Source organism: Amblyomma mixtum, chromosome 2 (genome assembly GCF_055824585.1).
Source record: "Amblyomma mixtum isolate Tamu chromosome 2, ASM5582458v1, whole genome shotgun sequence".
In the NCBI taxonomy this organism is placed as follows: domain Eukaryota; kingdom Metazoa; phylum Arthropoda; class Arachnida; order Ixodida; family Ixodidae; genus Amblyomma; species Amblyomma mixtum.
The window spans coordinates 53,390,086-53,407,501 of NC_143013.1; the positions used below are offsets into that span (position 1 = coordinate 53,390,086).

The following is a 17,416-nucleotide window of genomic DNA, read 5'->3' on the forward strand; positions in this document are numbered from 1 at the left end:
CTACATTATTCCAGCTGGAAGATTTCCTCGTTAAATAATATCAAAATTATTTTACTTCTTTTTTATTACTCTTTCTAGTTTTCAATAGTTTATCTACTCTGCATTTCCGCCTCACTCCTCTCTTTCTCGCTCATTCGTCTATGCGATTAGCGCTGGTATTCACTCCAAATCATGGATAATGGCCCTGGGTGGATATGTTCAGAGTCTACTGAGGTCAGCAACGACCAGCTAAAGACGCGGTGCCACAGGCTGCGATGATGGCCGGCTGAATAAACAAAAAGAGAAAAGAAAGCGCTCATGGCCCTGAGGCTCAAGACAGCGGGCAGTGAGGCTGATCTGTTTTAACCAGCCCTTTTTCAAATCGCACTCTACGCTGCAGTTTTCGGAAGAAAAGTTTCCCAATATTGCGGATAAGCTTATCCGCATGCTTCAGTTCTCAGGTTTGCTCTTAAGCTCGGCTTCTGGATCATCGTGGTTTCAGGCCAATATTTGCCTCATTTTGAGGAAAATAGCGTTAAAACATTTCATCCTTAAAAACCCTGTCATGCCGTGCGACGGGCTAATATACTGCTGTGAAGTTAGTCATTTACTATTTGAATCCCTTGAAACATCATATGACGGGACGGTGGAATCCGTGTGAAAATTCCCAAGCAATACGTTAACGCTAACTCAAAATACTGACAACAGCGGTCAGCCTAGACTGTGAGATCAATTAAGGACAAATGCAAGGCAACTGCAATGCAAGCCAAGAGAACACAACTGCGAAATAATTAAAAAAAACTTTTATATACAGCGTTATAAAAACTACACCAGGAAGTATCAGCAAAAAATGCTGTGCTGCCCACAGACAATATAACAGCGCGGTGCGGAAGTAAAATTAAAACATCACTAATTTTGGTGACAGGCAGCCGGGGAGGCCCCGTTGTCACCACAGCCTACTCTTTGCACTGCGGCGTGCCGCACAGCACGACCTTAGATTTTGTATACGCGGTGCGTGTTCTTGCGGACTGCCGTAAGTACGTCCTCCACTTCGAGACCTCGCAATGACGCAAGACGGGTGGCCACGTGTATTGCCATCCCGGGGTGAGAAGCTTTGAGGTGTCCCGACTCCTGAAAAAACACATTGAAAGGGAAGAGGTCACTAAACGGAAAGTGGGTGCATCTAGCGAGCGAATACGCGAATACATGTATTACTATATGTTACAGGTATTTTGTAACAATGAATCTGCTGCACATGTCCTGTTGTATTCTGAGGGACCCATCTAGTACTTCGAAACTTTAGCCGTAGGGGAGACCCACGGCTGTACTAGCAGTTAGTCTGGCGTGCTGAAACCACTGAGAATCATTTCTGAATGGAGCAAAACACTTGAGATGGGACTGAAGGTGGTGCTATGCTACCGTACGACATAACCTATATATGCCATAAATAAACTGTAGTAGGGGAAAACAGCGAATCTTTCGTAACTTTTGTGCACACTGTTGAATAGTCGCGGCTGCTTACAGGCACATAAATATTAATTTTCTTGTCGCACAAAACATTTTGCTGCGCGGTTGAAGAAGTGTTATAGCTATCCACAGGAAATTAAGCGGTATGCAGGCACATAGGTGCCCACTTTAACACCAGAAGCCGTACTCACGGATTGTGGAAGAAAATATGGCGCATCCGTCTCAATCAGCAGCCGGTCCAGGGGGATATTTCGAGCAACCTCGACGACATCGCCGGCGTTTGAGAAACCCACGAGAGGGGTGAGTCCCAAACAGAGGTTCGGAAACTCGCTAAGCCACTGCTGGGCTTCCTGCCAGCCGCCTGTGAAGCAGTGGCGATGAATCGGGAACTCAGTCGGGACCATCTGTAGGAAGGGGGAGGGGGGCAGAGAATTTGCCATTGAACTACACTGTCGTAAACAGCCCAGAGATTGTGAATGAAAGGAATACGGTTTGTACAGAAAGTGTTGAAGGCTAAAATATAGAGAATTATACATGTCACTATTCTACTGATACTGACGAGAAATCGACAATCCAGCAAGAGGATTCGAAAGCATACATACGGTCAATATAGAGGCAGTGTCTGCGAAGGTGAACCTGAATTTTTATCAACAGCGTTATTCAGTAAGCAAGATTATTAGTGCAGGATTGTAATACCTGCGTTTGTTGACATCAGTTAATAGTTTAGTCATGTAAACAATAGTTTTACCCAGTACTTCTAGGTGTCCCGTTGCAAGCATGCGGAAGCACCTAGACCGGCTTTTCGTCTTGTGCAATACGGGATATTTAAGTGGCAGATATAGTCACTGCCATACCAGCTTTTGGAATTTCGAAAATGAGATTAGCCTCCGGTCTGCGGCTGTATGAAGTACGGCTATATGGCTATATCTCGCTAATTTCGAAAATTGCGGGCCTGCTGTGCTCGTACACCCACGCCCACAGATGAAAGCCACATCGTGGTAAACGTACGTACCACGTTATCTCCTCTGTCCCGGACTTCAGTAAGGTAGCTTTCATAATCAAGCGTAGCAAGGAATTCAATGTACCTTTTTGAGGATCTCGAGCGTGTCTGCCGTGGAGTCTCTCGAGTGGATGATGAGGGGCAGGCGGCCATTTAAGGCCAGACGGACCTGCCTCTCGAACACGCGCTTCTGCCTTTCATGCTCACAGTTGTTCCTGCAAAAGCGAGATGAGTGTTACGCACGTCAGTGAAGGCAAGCGCGATACAAGAAGAAAACTCCACACGCACAGAAACAAGCATAATTAAAAGAGCCCCCAGTAGACTGCGCGCTGGCGATAACCACCGCAGTAGCCTGCTAGCACAGGTCCCTGACGCAGTGCAGGAACTAAAGGTTGAGTCAATTTTGACGTGAAATTTCAGACAGGTAAATATAGTATTTGGAGCCCCGTGACGCAAATTCTGACATAACAGAAGCTGTTTTTATCAGTACGTGATGGCTTGTGAAATAATTGCTTTGGCCACAGATCACAAACGCGCAGGACAGTACAGTACATATAAGAGCGATTTGGCGGGCTAGCTGCTTCTTTTGCATGGTGAGGGAACAGCGCAGGGAGCGACACAAAGATCATTGAAACACACACGGGCGCTGACTATCAGAGTTGATAGTCAGCGCCCGTGTAGCGTCCCTGCGCTGTTCCTCCACGAAGCACATATGAACTTCAATAAACGTGGAAATCGGGTATTACGTGATCAATCTGAGGTGTTATTCTATCCGTTCACTGACGCGCTGTTAGTGTGATGGAATGAAGAAATTCGCAAGCAATCGCACTCACCTGTGCGAGTAATCGAGTCCAATTTCGCCCAGGGCGACCACTTTGGGATGTTCCAATGCCTTAATGAGGTGCTCTTCGATATCCTCTGTGTATTGATGAGCCATGTGAGGGTGGCAGCCGAATGCACCCCAGACGCCTTCTTCGGCCAGGATCTTCTTCCACATGCGGCGCTGCAGAGATTCTTAAAAATCAGCACGCGGCAAAGAGGAACTAAGTGTATGCTGGTGCTGACCAGTGCCCGCGAATTCGAGCATCTTGTAAAGAGGTGACAATATGCTCAGCGAAACCTGCTAGCGAAGATGCATTCGAACTGGGCGTCAAAAAAATCAACACATTTGTATGAAACGAAAGCACCTACCGGGCAATATAACACTGAGGGCCCTCTCAGCTTTCACGGTGCCAAGAAGTCAAATAGTACGCCTCGGCTTTCATGCCGTGGAGACATCAGAGCTTAACTTAAGGAACCGCTTCAAATGAACGCGTAGCGCATGGATAACATTCAGCGTGATAAATAAAGACAGTCGGCAGTAAGCCTCCGAGGACGGACCAAGACAGCATGGTCCTGGGGAAAAGCCAGGATTCGCATCGAGATTTATTTTGAAGTGGTACCTGCTTAAAAGTCGACGGGGCGCAGAAGTTTGCCACGCAGCCATCGTAGCAGTCCGGGAAAGTGTCTGCGTGCCTGTTACGGAATCGGGCGTACGAACCACGGTGAGCCACTTTGTGGAAAAGGAAGTCTAGGTGGCAGTGGGTATCCACGAGGCCCACTTGTGACGACAACGTGTACGGCCAGTGTTTGACTGGCGCCTGTGTGACTTTTGGGGTTGTTGTGCGGGCATCCTCTGGGGATACGGCTGCGGTCTCCTTGCTGAGGAGGGCGCAGCGCTGCTCTGGAGAAGAGCTGGATGATCGCGTGACTCGTCTGCGCCGGAATGTGACTTCTGCCGGCTCCTCGTGCTGGCAAGAGGCGAGCAGCAGGGCACGGGCGTCTGCTTCATCGTCCTGTGAAGGGAAAAATGGCTAATGCAGACACTGAAAAATGAACATGAAGCAACTGCTACCAGTAAAGCGACTCAACCAGTTACGCATGCAGAGAGACGTCCGCCATAATATACGCAGTACAGTCGCGAGTAGAAATGATTAGCTGAGTGACTTCAGTGAAGCGGTGAAAGTCGCACTGTGCGGATGGCGCGAAGCCGTGCTTTGCGAACACACCTGGCGCTTTTGTTATAGGCGTGTTCGTAACCGCAGCGCCGAGCGTTGCTATCTGCCGCTCCTGTGGCACGTAACTAGTGCTATCCGTTTTTACCCGCTACTGTTCCTGTTAACCATTCTGTAGAGTGGAGGCACAGTGATAAAAACAAAGTCAAGGCTGTCGTGATGATTACCATTGTGAGATTGACAAATGAACTATTATTTGTCCTCAAGACAGTCGCCTCAGCAGGAGAAAAACATGTACTGCAGCATGCTTATATCAACTGTTGAAAGAATGCGTACAAATTGAAAACAAATGTGCCAGAGAGCTGACATTACTTTTGAGGAAGGCAGTAGGGAATGACAACTGTGGCATGAAAGGGCCCCTAGATATTCGCGGTTATGTGGTAGTTTTCAACAGAGAGCTAAGTACCTTGTCTTCCTCCAAACAGTGCGCCATGTACGTGCTTGGACCGTGCCACACGAGTGCGCTCCTGAGCATGTGAATCTGGTAACCGGGTAGTGTCTCGCATGGGTGTTCCCCGGAAGAAGAGGAAGGCTTCCCGCGCTCGGGGGACTCGTCGTCTGTCGAATGTGCTGTGGAAGCTCCAATTTGTCTGGCGAAAGGGCTTCCGCACTCATGCCATGACCATGGTTGACCATCAGACGAAACAAGGAGGTCAGGATGTGGAAGATCCTCTTGAGAGGTGCAACGTCTAAGCAAGTCCATGCAGTCGTCTGAGGATTGCGAATCGTTGTCGGAAATGTGGTCGTCACTGCAGGGTTGAGCGAATGGCTGCTGCGTGGCCATGATCTTGAACCTGCGCAGTTTTTACAGGAGAAGACATGCTTCAGGTGCTTTTCTATGTAGACACAAAGATAGCGATGACTTATTGCTGACAGTCGTCCGACGGTACGATAAAACAAGCTTGATAACGCCTTTAATGCGCAAGTTAACATACTAGCTGCAGCGGTGGACCAGGAAGTCGTGATGGAAACACATTACAGACAACGGCGCTAAAATGCAGTGTACCTCAGCGCATGACGGCTACGGTGAAAGCAGGGCCTTCGCTCGGTACATTTTAACAGAGGCTGCCGGATAACAAGATTTAAAAAATACAAGCAAGAACACAACGCTTTGCTGCTTACTTCTACTCACCCGTGGAATGACCCCAGTACTCGGACGAAATGTCGTATCGGCGACGACCGGCGCGAGTGTCTTCGCTTTTACGCTGGTCTCGTCGGTAGCAGCACGGAACAGCACGAATTGTTCGCCTTCTCGAAGAAATTCCAACTGCCTCTGTGCATGGAAGGGAAGTTCCAAGGAGCCCATATGAGGGAGGACGAGGGTGAGATATCAGCACGTGGAAAGAAGGAGCAAGTTTGGCCAGGAAGTGAACCCTTTCCCCCTTTTCGCTGCGTTGCTTGTCGGTGGAGAATGCGTCAGGCTTAGCCTTTTCATAGTAGAGAGAGGGTAGGTAAATGGATTCTGGACACTCACAAAGTGAACAAGGGAGGTGTAAGCCTCAGAGTGCTTGCCAACTTTTCCAGACAGTAGTCTTATGAATCATGCGGGAACGTTTTTGCAGGCTAGATTGTTCATTACTGTTTTTGTTTTTTAGCGCAGAAAGACACCACAGGAAGGAACGGACATGACAGGACAAAACGCTGACGAAGTTCTCTGGACTTGCAAGCCACATGGGAAATGACGGGGACAAGCTGGAACGATTTCAAAGAAAGGAACGCCTGCAAACTAGAGCACAGAGTGGGAGACGAAAAGGGGTAATCCCTTCTCTCTATGTTTGGATTATTTGTCTTTCTGCTGTAGCAAAAAAAAAAAGGAATTCTAATCTTATGACTCGTATCTGTCTACCACGAGGTACGGATTGCATTTGAGAGTTGCGAATGTTCCAAGAACTCCCTGCTAGTCTTATCTCTTGAAGGCTCAGTACAGGAAGCTTCTGACTTCGCCCCCCCCCCCCCCCCCCCCCCCCCCCCCGCACCGCTTTCTTCTTGCCCTTTCAGTTCTGCCTGGGTACTCCTAACACTGGGAGAAACATTTCTCCAGTGGGGGAAGCGCCGCCCGCTTCGAACTTTTTGCACTTATATCATATTTAAGATAGAATCGGCCCAACTGTACAATGTGAATAGCATGAACAGACTGACCGATTTCATTTGCTCCTTAGCCTCACTTAAATCTCTATATATTCTAACCCGATAGCATCCGAACGATATGTGTCGGTTGATAGATCCCACTTCAGCAGTGCGATAAGCGCTCATACTATGCGCGAATATTTTCTAATCTAGCCATACCACTCCTAGCATGCGTGTTCCAAGAACACCAAATTTTATTTCAAACAGTGGGGGCACTAGTGAATCATGCATGATATAGATTCTGTTCTCGCATATCAAGTTTGCTTTCTTTGTAAAGCTTTTCTACTTCGTTGCTTATTGTGCGGGGCACCCCAATCAGTAAGTCTGGAAAGTCAAACATGGTTTCCGGCTATCTGAACCTAGATAACAGTTTTGCAAAAATTATGACAGGGTAGTTGTATATGCACATAAGGGATAGGTTTAGCGGGAGGGGTGCAACCACCCCTTTGAAACGACAAATTTTCTCTCGGAAAATGTTTTTGTGTAATTTTTTTTACCGAGAAAGTTCAAAAGGGCCACGCAGACAACGGGTCATAGTTTAAGGCTTGGTACCAGCTGCAGACACAAGCGCATGGGGTGTCACCACGTAAGGAAATGCTCGCAGTCTCCACTGCGCTCGACGCTATTGCTTTACTGCCTGCTACCAGATATCTCGATCTTCACAGTTTTGGCGAGCGTTTCACCCGAAGCCTTACTCAAACTCGAATGTTAAAAAAGACTGGCGCACCGAAGGCACACACAGATAAACGGCAACGCCCGAATGAACTTAAATGCACGTTATGTAGAAAACCAGCGAAAAGGACGCATTCACAAGGAGGAGAAGTACACAGGACACTTCTCCTCTTTGTGAATGCGTCCTTTTCGCTGGTTTTCTACGTACCATGCACCAACTGGCCCAACAAGCTACGCTTCTTCAATAAATGCACGTCCCAACCCTTCTTAATAGCTTACACATTTTGTTACCAACCGCCATTCTGGCTCAGTGGTTACGGTGCTCGGCTGCTGACTCGAAAGACGCGGGTTCGATCCCGGCCGCGGTGGTTGAATTTCGATGGCGGCGAAATTTTAGAGGTCCGTTTACTGTGTGATGTCAGTGCACGTTAAAGAACTCCAGGTGGTCGAAATTTCCGGAGCCCTTCACTATGGGGTCTCTCATAGCCTGAGTCGCTTTGGGACATTAAACCCCATAAACTAAAGAAGATTTTGTTACCACTCTCGACAGTAGCGCATTGGCACGGGTTATCTCGGATCTTTTTCTGCCGTATCGTATTAATAGCCAGCTCCAGTGATTACATATATCTGCAGGCGGGATTTTCCAACCATGTTTCAGCAATTTTGTCACGCCTAATGAGGCTGATAGCACGGCAACATTGTGTCTTGTGATGAAAATTACGAAAAGTGTGACATGGATGCAGTGAACCAAAATTTCTGGGAAAAATAGTTACAAGACGGACAGTGACGTACGGGTCTTGATGTGGCTGTAGTCGGATACAACTTAAGAATGCAGCGGCTTTTCCCCGTCAAAGGACGCACTTCCAGCCAATGGCATCGGTCATTTCTCATGGCCTAGCTAGTGTGACAAAGCAAGGAGATTAAAGGGGATAATCCCAACCCTCTGTGGTCGGGGACAGACCCACTCTCCATTGTTGCGCCGCTTCCTGCATTGTCTCGCTAGCAGGGTCATGAGAATTGGTCACTGGAAAGGGTCCTTTGACAGGGAAAGCCGCTGCGTTTTAAGTTGCGTCCGACAGTAGCACCTTCCTGTTTCTGGAAACGCATTCCTCCGGCCCGAAGACGAGATGGTACAGAACAACCATCGAACCACTACGCATTCCTCGTCGCCAGCGCCCTCAGTAGACCACACCCTGTTGTAAAGAACCTGACACCAGGGGCATGTCCCCATGCGCAAAGCCACGAATTTTCCGTTGCCCCACCACCTTTCTAGGAACCTGTGCACTAAACACCGCCTAGGGCCATGTTTGCTGTGCACGCGTAGTAGGCGAGTTCTTCTTCCGTGAGCCTGCTTTCTTCGCCAGCCGCGTTCTGATTGCCGATTGGAACCCGGCTGCATTGTAGACGCGCGCCGTGGTCGCCGGACGCGATAGCCACGCGAAGCTGCGTCATGAAGGACGGTCAGTTGCGCAGTTTATGTGTACTCCAGCCGATCGTGACAAGGGCGCAACGGCGAAAATTAGTCGCGGGTTGGGTTCCTATTTATTTCATAACTGATGGCCAGAGAGTGATCGGTGAAAGTGGCGCTTCGCTAGTAGTAGTAAAGTAACAAAGTATTAACGCGACAGCTTTAAAGGCACTGTTGTTGAGAAAATTGGGCGTTGTCGGCGTCGTGGTTGCGAGCGAAACATCACGAGCATGACTCTGGCAGGTGGCGCCCAGAGAGCAACCTATGAGGCAGGTGGGCCACCTAGGTCACGTGACCTTGTGACGTCATCACAACCTTCCCTCCGCTAGTGAGAAAACTGCCCACCATGGCAGGTGGCAATGCACGAACAGTCGTGTGCGAAGAGCGACCTGGAACAAGGCCCACCGCTCAGAGCCCATGCCATTGCAGGACAGTGACGCCTCGCTTAACCGCTGCACCACTGCGCCAGGAGGGGTATGAGGACTCCAGAGACATATATGAATGTAAAGTAGAGAATGACCTTCGACGTTCTGATTTCAGATGCAAATTTAAGAGAGAAATGAATGCGAACCAAGTATTTGAAAAAAAAAAACACCATGTTTCGCAACTTTACTCGGTTTCTTCATCAAGTTGTGGCAGCGGGCGAGTTGCAGCTAGCTTGGCTTTTAAACACACATACAGTTGGCCACTCCTTCACTGAACCTAAACTGCAAATATAGGAAGGGCGAACGTTTCCGATGCAGCGATTAATATTTTCTGACATCTGCTGAACGCGCCACGAGTGAAGCAGCAGCCTTGTGCGCGTATTTGGCTTGGTTTCCAGCGCATAATGATTGCGTCACTATCCTGTGGTCACATGCCTCGCAGTGCTTGGCCACTAAATTTGACATCAACTTTGTGCTGCTTTATCGTTTCCTTGAAAAATTCAGGGGCACTTTGACTGTCTAAAGTGCGTAGAGGCGAAAGCGTTTTCCGCACCACTTTCAGTGCTTCTGTGGCACTGGTGGCGTCACATGTAATTGAGTACTAATTACTAAGTGATGACAAATCACTAATTAATGGTTAATTACTGATTAATGCCTGAATACTAATTAACTGCTAATTAAGCCTAAGCTTAAGCTTCGCCTTTAGGAGTGGAACGCGACAGCGTGTTGTAGCGCTGCCAGGGAGTCCACGGAACGCCACCACCCGTTCGGCGCGATGCCTTGCCGTTTCAACGCAACGGTTTTTGAGGAAAGGAAATGGCGCAGTAAATCTCTGTCATCTCGGTGGACATCTGAACCGCACCGTAGAGGAACGGAGGAAGTGGGAGTGAAAGAAGAAAGACGAAGATGGCCCGTAATGAAGAAAATGAAAATTCTATTTGAGGAAAGAAAATTACTCAGTAACTGTCTCACATATCTCGGTGGACACCCGTCAAAATTCAGGAGGGAGGGGGGGGGGGGGGGGTGCACTTTTTTGACCTAAAGTGTGGCCACTGATGTGTGGTTAAGAATTAAGATGTTAAGCTTCGCCTCTAAGAGTGGAACGCGAGAGCGTCTTGCAACGCTGCCAGGGAGTCCATAGAACGCCATCGCCCATTCGGTTCTACGCCTCGCTCGTCGGTAAATTGGTTTTTGAGGAAAGGAAATGTATGTCTCTCTCATATCTCGGTGGACACCTAAACCTCGCCGCAATGGAAGGGAGGAGGATGGCAGTGAGCGAAGACACCGTATTCACTAGACGTGCCTTTGTTCATTCCAAACCATCGAGCTGGGATGGCGGACAGTTCGGTTTTCAAATGAGTACTTATATTCTGTTTCGCGCAAAAATCTGTACAGGGATTTGATATCCATGCTCTTCCCGCCCCCACTGTATCGTTCCGTCTACGTTGGGCTCATGGGTCATGATGTTTTAAAGCGAGTGCGTAAAATGCCAATTTCTCCTTGCACCAAAACATTTTTCTATAAATTACACACTGAAACTCTACCTGTCAAGACGTGGCTCGATAGGAAAAACATTTTTGTGTCTTCTGTAAACTGTCGCTTGTGCAATGTGCCTGAAACAATTGAACATTGTTTTATAGACTGCAAAGACGCGATTTTGTTTTGGGATGTGTTGCAAAGGACGCTACAGAAAGATTTTCTCCTAAATTCCTACAGTGTGCGCTACCTTGTTGTTTCCCAACCTGACTCGAATCCTTATGATATGATTCTTCTGATTGGACTTCATAGTCTTTGGAAAACACGCATGCAAGATCGCAACGTCGAACCTGTTGTTTCGCCCAGAATTCACTTTAGCCGAATGTTGCTGCAGGTAACGGACATTTACAAAAAATCGGACTTTGTACCGGATTGGTTTCCTCTCCTGATGCGCTGTATATCTTTACCGGCCTTTTAGTTATAATATGTTACTATTATTTTTCTGCCACCTAGCGCCTACCTAGGTGCTCTGTAAATAGTTGTTTTTGTGTGTGTATATGCACACACACATATGTATATATATGCTTTGTATACAAAACCATGTAAATAAATACCATGAAAGAAAAAAAAAAAAAAAAAGAGCTGGGATGGCGGAGTGGATAGCATGCTCGTCTCGCACTCCGAAGACCGGGGTTCGATTCCCGAGCTCGACCAATTTCTTACTAGGTTTTATTTATTTATATGGCCTGACTAGAGAAGTTAATTAGGCTAATTGGGTAATTACGCAATTAACTAAGCTCAGTCCCACTTACTTGGAGCATCACTATATGGTCCCTTCAATTGGTTGCATGGTTACTAGCCAAAGTACTATTGGCCCCGTTTGAAATTGGCGCACTGTGACGTCATGACCGTTTCGACCAACTGAAAAGCGTGACATTCTCTGTCGACAACTGCTGCTTGCAACGATGAGACATTAAAGGCTTTCGCCTTAATACTATCTTGCCCCAACCTACAACGCCCGGTACTGATAACAGGATGTTTTGTACACAGCGCTTTGGGCCTTTTCTTTAGGATGACGCTCTTTCGGGCGAGCCAGGAGGCGTCGGGTGGTGGTAATTGACTTGAGTACTGTTCGCACCTCTTTCTTTCCGAGAATACGATCCGAGGTTGTGCAGGCACCTTTTAGGCATGTACTGCATAGGCGTGTTTCACGCTGGCGCATGCTTTTGCTAGGCGTAGAATTTTTTTGCTTGTGTCTTTTTTGCTTTCAGGTGATACGTGGAATGAACAAACTGTAGTATCCTTTTCTTTAGAGGTCAGGGAAAAAATAGTCGCCATATTCGCTTTTACAACACCATGGAAAGCTGCGATCTGCACTCAACGCAGCGCCGGATCCACATCGGCAGCTTCTCCCGTCCTCAAAGTGTCGTCACGACCTCTCTTGACCAATCACGGGCGGCGGCGCGCCGCACGGCGTGCCCCGCGGCACAGGCCACATATTTCTGCCAAAAAAGGCAATTCGCGCTTGTGTTTGCCTTATTTGGATGCGATATTCCAGTATACAGCATGAAAAACTATAGGATGACGCTGCCAGCTTGATTTTCAAAAAAAGTGCTTCAGTCTCCCTTTAAGGCAGAGGTTAAGTATCTCCTCCAATTCGTTTTCTTTATTGCCATCAGTGCGAAGTATATTGGAAGCACGGCTGAGTAACGGAGAGAAATAACTCTACAGTAGATACTTGAAAAGGGAATGCATCTTTGGTTGCGAGGCCTTCAGAAAGCGGAGTCGAAGTGCACGTAAATTTTTGGTCATCCACCGAATCTTGTTTCAAAAATTTCGCGCACATTTATTTCTCTTCTTACTATCTGGCACTGTCCTGTACTGAAAAGGCAGTCGAAAATTGTCTCTGTCCTGACGGCACACGCGACACAGCCTTGAGTTTGACCACACTGTCGCTCCCTGCTGCGTGTGCTATAAAACGCCCGTGCAGTTTACTCACACTGTAGCACTGGAATATAATTAAAGGTCTTGGTCTTCGTGAAGAACCCGGTTTTAACCGAAGGTTGCACTCTAAGCAGATTTGTTCAAAATTTGGTGAAGCCTTTTCTGCCCTAAAATGTAGTGCACCGGTGAAAAAGTTAGATGCCCAGCTCGTAAAATAGTAGACGCCTAGTAATTATTTTAAAAGGATGCTTTGAGGTAATTGTTTATTTAATATTATTTTCAACACTAGTTATCCTTCACACGTGTTTTTAGGACAGAGAGGTCGGCGAACGTCCATTACCCAAATGTCTTAGGCGCATCAATTTATAAACAGCTACCGACGTCGCTCTCCATGGTTGCTTTGCGTTTAAAATAGGCGCTGCGCTGTGATTTACTGCTGAATTGGAATGGCGATGTACGCAACGAAAGAATTGCATGAACACCAAAGAATATTAAACCTTAAACACTTTCTTGACGTACTCTGTAATACGCTCCAAGTTTGTAAATTAGCTGACATAGACCTTTCAGGCAGCGCACAAAAAATTAACGCCCATGGTGAAGCATTTCAGCTGGAAAAAAATAGCGAAGTTTGAATTCAGGAATTTTTTATTGATTTTTATTGGATGTTGCTCAAAACTACACTTACTAACCTCATCAATGAGTGCATTCCTCTTATATCGATAAAGTGCTACCCAAGTGTACCCTGGTTTGATCTCAGGCTTCGTAGAGCTAATAACAAGAAAAAACGTCTGTACAGGCACGCCAAAGCGCATCGAACTACTCATTCTCTTGAAAGGTATAAGCAAAGCGATAAAGAATACCAAGTATTACTAAAAAAAACCCGCAGGGAATTCTTCAGCAATTTTTTGCCAACAATCATCCCCAATAACCCACGAAGATTCTGGCGCGTTATTAATCCCCGCAGCTCTGATGACATTATCCTTACTGACTCGAATAACACTCCAATTCCTGCATCCGAATGTGCTCAGATGTTTCTTTCAGCATTCTCATCCGTATTTACTTTAGAAGACATCACTACAGCTCCCAGCCTAGATCGATTTCTTGAGGTTTCTATGCCCCAAATAGTTATTAATGACGGAGGAATTAAAACCCTCCTGAATAATGTTAAACTAACTTCTATCTGATCCGCTGGGCTTTAACAACAAGATTCTGAAAAAGATTTCTGAGAGCATTTATCCAGTATTGTCATCACTCTTTTCTCAGTCATTATCATCTGGATCGATTCCTATCGATTGGCGCGTAGCTAAAGTAATACCCATATTCAAATCTGGTGACCACTCTAATCCCCTCAACTATCGTTCAATATCCTTAACTAGCTCCATATCTAAGCTAATGGAATATGTTGTTTACACTAATATTATCAGCTATCTTGAGCACCACAACATCATATTCAAATATCAGCATGGATTTCGAAGGGGTTTTTCATGTGACGCTCAACTTTCCGGCTTCACTCACGACCTCTTTTCATCAGTGGATGCAGGCAAACAAGTCGATGCGCTATTCCTTGACTTCTCTAAGGCATTTGACCGGGTCCCCCATCACAGACTTTTGCTCAAACTAACCCACTTGAACATTCATTCCGATGTTATTGCCTGGGTTAAAGCTTTTCTTGCATGTCGATCTCAGTTCATTTCTGTCAATAATCATCTTTCGTCCTCCTCACCCGTTTCGTCCGGGGTTCCCCAGGGAAGCGTTATGGGACCTTTACTTTTTCTAATCTGCATAAATGACTTACCCGCCAGCGTATCATCCAAAATCAGATTATTCGCTGATGACTGTGTTATATACCGTAGCATTTCTAACGACTCTGACCGCCAATCTTTGCAAACTGATTTAGATTCCATTAGTAACTGGTGTTCTTCTTGGTTAATGACCCTTAATTCCTCTAAAACTAAACTTGTCTCTTTCACTCGCAAGTCTTGCCGCATCCCGACATCTTACACTCTCCTTAATACCCCGGTTGAACTTTCTACTTCCTACAAGTATTTGGGACTACACCTTCAGTCCAATTTAACATGGAATTACCATATTAGCCATATTCTTGCAGCTGCTAACCGCTCTCTGGGTCTTCTAAAACGTAACCTTAAACAAGCGCCTTTTCACCTAAAAAAACTAGCATACGTTACCTTAATACGGCCTAAAATCGAATATGCGTCGGCCATCTGGGACCCGGATCAAGCATACCTTATAGATGACTTGGAATCTTTGCAAAACCGTGCCGTTAGATTCATCTTTTCTGATTATTCTCGTCATACTAGCGTCACCGCACTAAAGGCTCGCGCCGAACTTGATACGTTATCACATCGCCGCAAACTATCACGCTTGACCCTTTTCCATAAACTTTACCATCATGTTCTGCTCCATAACGATTTTTTTCAATCACCTGAATCTTTTTTTCCACGTCGCGACCACCCGCTGAAAGTTAAACGCATATCATGCCACACTTCTTCTTTTGCTAACTCTTTCGTACCACGTACTATAGTCGACTGGAATAATCTACCATCACACATCGCTTCTGAAAGGGATCTTAACAAGTTTCACGACCTTCTAACCCAAATGTCTGTTTAGCTTTACTAATTGATTGTACCACTTGCTGCATTGAGCTGTTTTATTATTTTGTTTTGTTCCTGCGATTGTTATTGCCTCTAAAACGCTATCTGTTCTTTTTTCGTGTAAATTACAATGTATACTACAGGTTTTTGTTTGTTTCTTGTTTTGTTTTCTACATGTGCTTTTTGTATTTATGTTTTGCACCTTGGTGCTTGCTCATTCTTATTTTGCGTTGTGTGTCATTGCTCCCCCCTATGTAATACCCTCGATTGAGGGCCTTTAGGGGTTTATTGAATAAATAAATAAATAAATACCCCGATCAGTACCCGAATTTTGGCTCGAAAAACAACTCCCGATTTTTTCCTCCCAAATTCTTCAAAAAAAACAGACGGCCGAAGAGACTAGACAGATTGTGTTTCCCATCGGTGACATTGAATAGAGCTTGCTCTCTTGCTAAATGCATGTGCATACGCGCACGACGTCGCTTGTCATGGCATATACCATTTATGTGCAAACATCGCAAGTGCGATAGGGATCGTGCATGACGCACGTGAGACTGTTTAATCAGCAAAATATTCGCCAACAGCGTGGAGTAGCCGGTTAGATGTACCGAGGCGGCTCTAATGGCGAGACGAAAGGTGCAGGGGTAACGCGCGACGCCTGCACGGAGAGCGAACAGCAATGCCGATTTAAGTTTAAACTCTTTCCCTTATCTATGGTACTACCGGATTCTAGAAAAAAAAAGATGCCCAGGCTTAGCTTGGTTAAGCCAAGAATGCGTTGCATATTGCGCGGTCTTTTTGCGCGAGGTATTGCTTGGCGGCGCTCGATTTTCTCAGCAGCTTTTCCTCCGTGACGTATGGATGGATGGATAGGAGCGCCCCCTTTGAAATGGGGTGGTGGCAACCTCCATCATGCTGTCGTCTTTTCTTTTTTGTTTTTCTTTTTTTCCTCTTTGTTGTTTTTTTTTCTTTTTTCTTTTTCTGTTTTTTTTTCTTTTTCATGTGGCTTGGTGACGTGACGTCACCACGTGACGTGACGTCAAACCACGTGACGTGACGTCAAACCACGTGACGTCACGTGGTTTGGTGGCTGCCCGGCCGCGCCCAAGGGCTGAACTGAGTGATTGCAATATGCTACGCATAAAAAGAGTTGTCGCAAAATGTTCACTCTCGAACGTACTACGTGTGCGTGCCCCGCACAAAGCCAATGGCCGCATTTTTTCACCTTGCTAGAGCACACATGCCGTTGCATCTGTCTGCCCAGAGAAGCACAACACTAGAAATCGCAGTCTGCGCAGAGCAATAAAGCACAGCTATAAAATAGCAATGATGGTCTGCAGGGCGCGTTTAAGCCTTGCCGTACTTCAGTTCGAGCACACTGGCGGGTGGAAAATGTGAACCATAGCCTCCTTTAGTATGAAGGAGTATAGAGGCAGCTGAGTTTAGAGGAGGCTATGTGTGAACAACGCCGAAATGCTAGAGGCCCATGCACTATGCGATGTCAGTACACTTGAAAGAATCCCAGGTGGTCAAAATTGTTCAAAGCCCTCCAGTACGGCGTCCTCTTAGCCTGAGTCGCTTTGGGGCGTTAAACTCCATAAGCATCCGTAATAAAGAGCCGTATTCGGCGATTCAGTGTCTACACCGAATACAGTCGTCAAGATACCTCAGCAGACGGTACGTGTTGCTAGGATAAATGGCACCGAAGTAGAATACTTACGATTTCTATTTAAAGCTGCAGCTAGCTTGTTTGTGAAGCGGTCGCCGCTGAAAAATATTTCCTGTAGGGCCTCCATCGAAATGCGACCGCCGCGGCCGGGGGCGAACACGCGTCTTTCGGGTCGGCAGCCGTGCGCCATAACCACTGAGCCACCGCGGCGGCCCCCGTTCAGCCAAGTATCGCTTTCGAAAGAAGTGTTACCCTCAAGGCTGGTTCACAATGTACGTCAGTGAAAATCGCTGTTCACAGCGCTGTTCACTAAAAAGTGCACTGCAAGCAGCCGTGGTCTCAGTCAGAAGCTTTTAAATACAGAATTTGATTATCTTGAAAATTTAAAGCACCATGAAAAAGCAAGGAACACGAAGAAGCACAGATACTACAGATCAGCTACAACCGCGCTATAGTAGCCCTGACGTTTGTTTTTCTTCTGCGTCCTTGGTTTTTCACGCTGCTTTAAATTTTCAGGACGAGT

At 46.6% G+C, this 17,416-nt stretch overlaps 1 protein-coding gene across 1 annotated transcript; it reads right to left on the reverse strand.

The window, feature by feature from the left end:
* Window positions 1-972: 972 nt before the first annotated feature.
* Window positions 973-5,278, reverse strand: LOC149359376 (3'-5' RNA nuclease TATDN2-like). Its single transcript, XM_089569042.1, has 6 exons — window positions 4,907-5,278; window positions 3,889-4,281; window positions 3,280-3,449; window positions 2,532-2,661; window positions 1,638-1,850; window positions 973-1,110 (listed from the first exon to the last, which is right to left on the reverse strand). Exons 1-6 carry the CDS (start codon window positions 5,201-5,203, stop codon window positions 973-975), a joined length of 1,341 nt encoding a protein of 446 aa, XP_089425168.1. The 5' UTR covers window positions 5,204-5,278.
* Window positions 5,279-17,416: the final 12,138 nt, after the last annotated feature.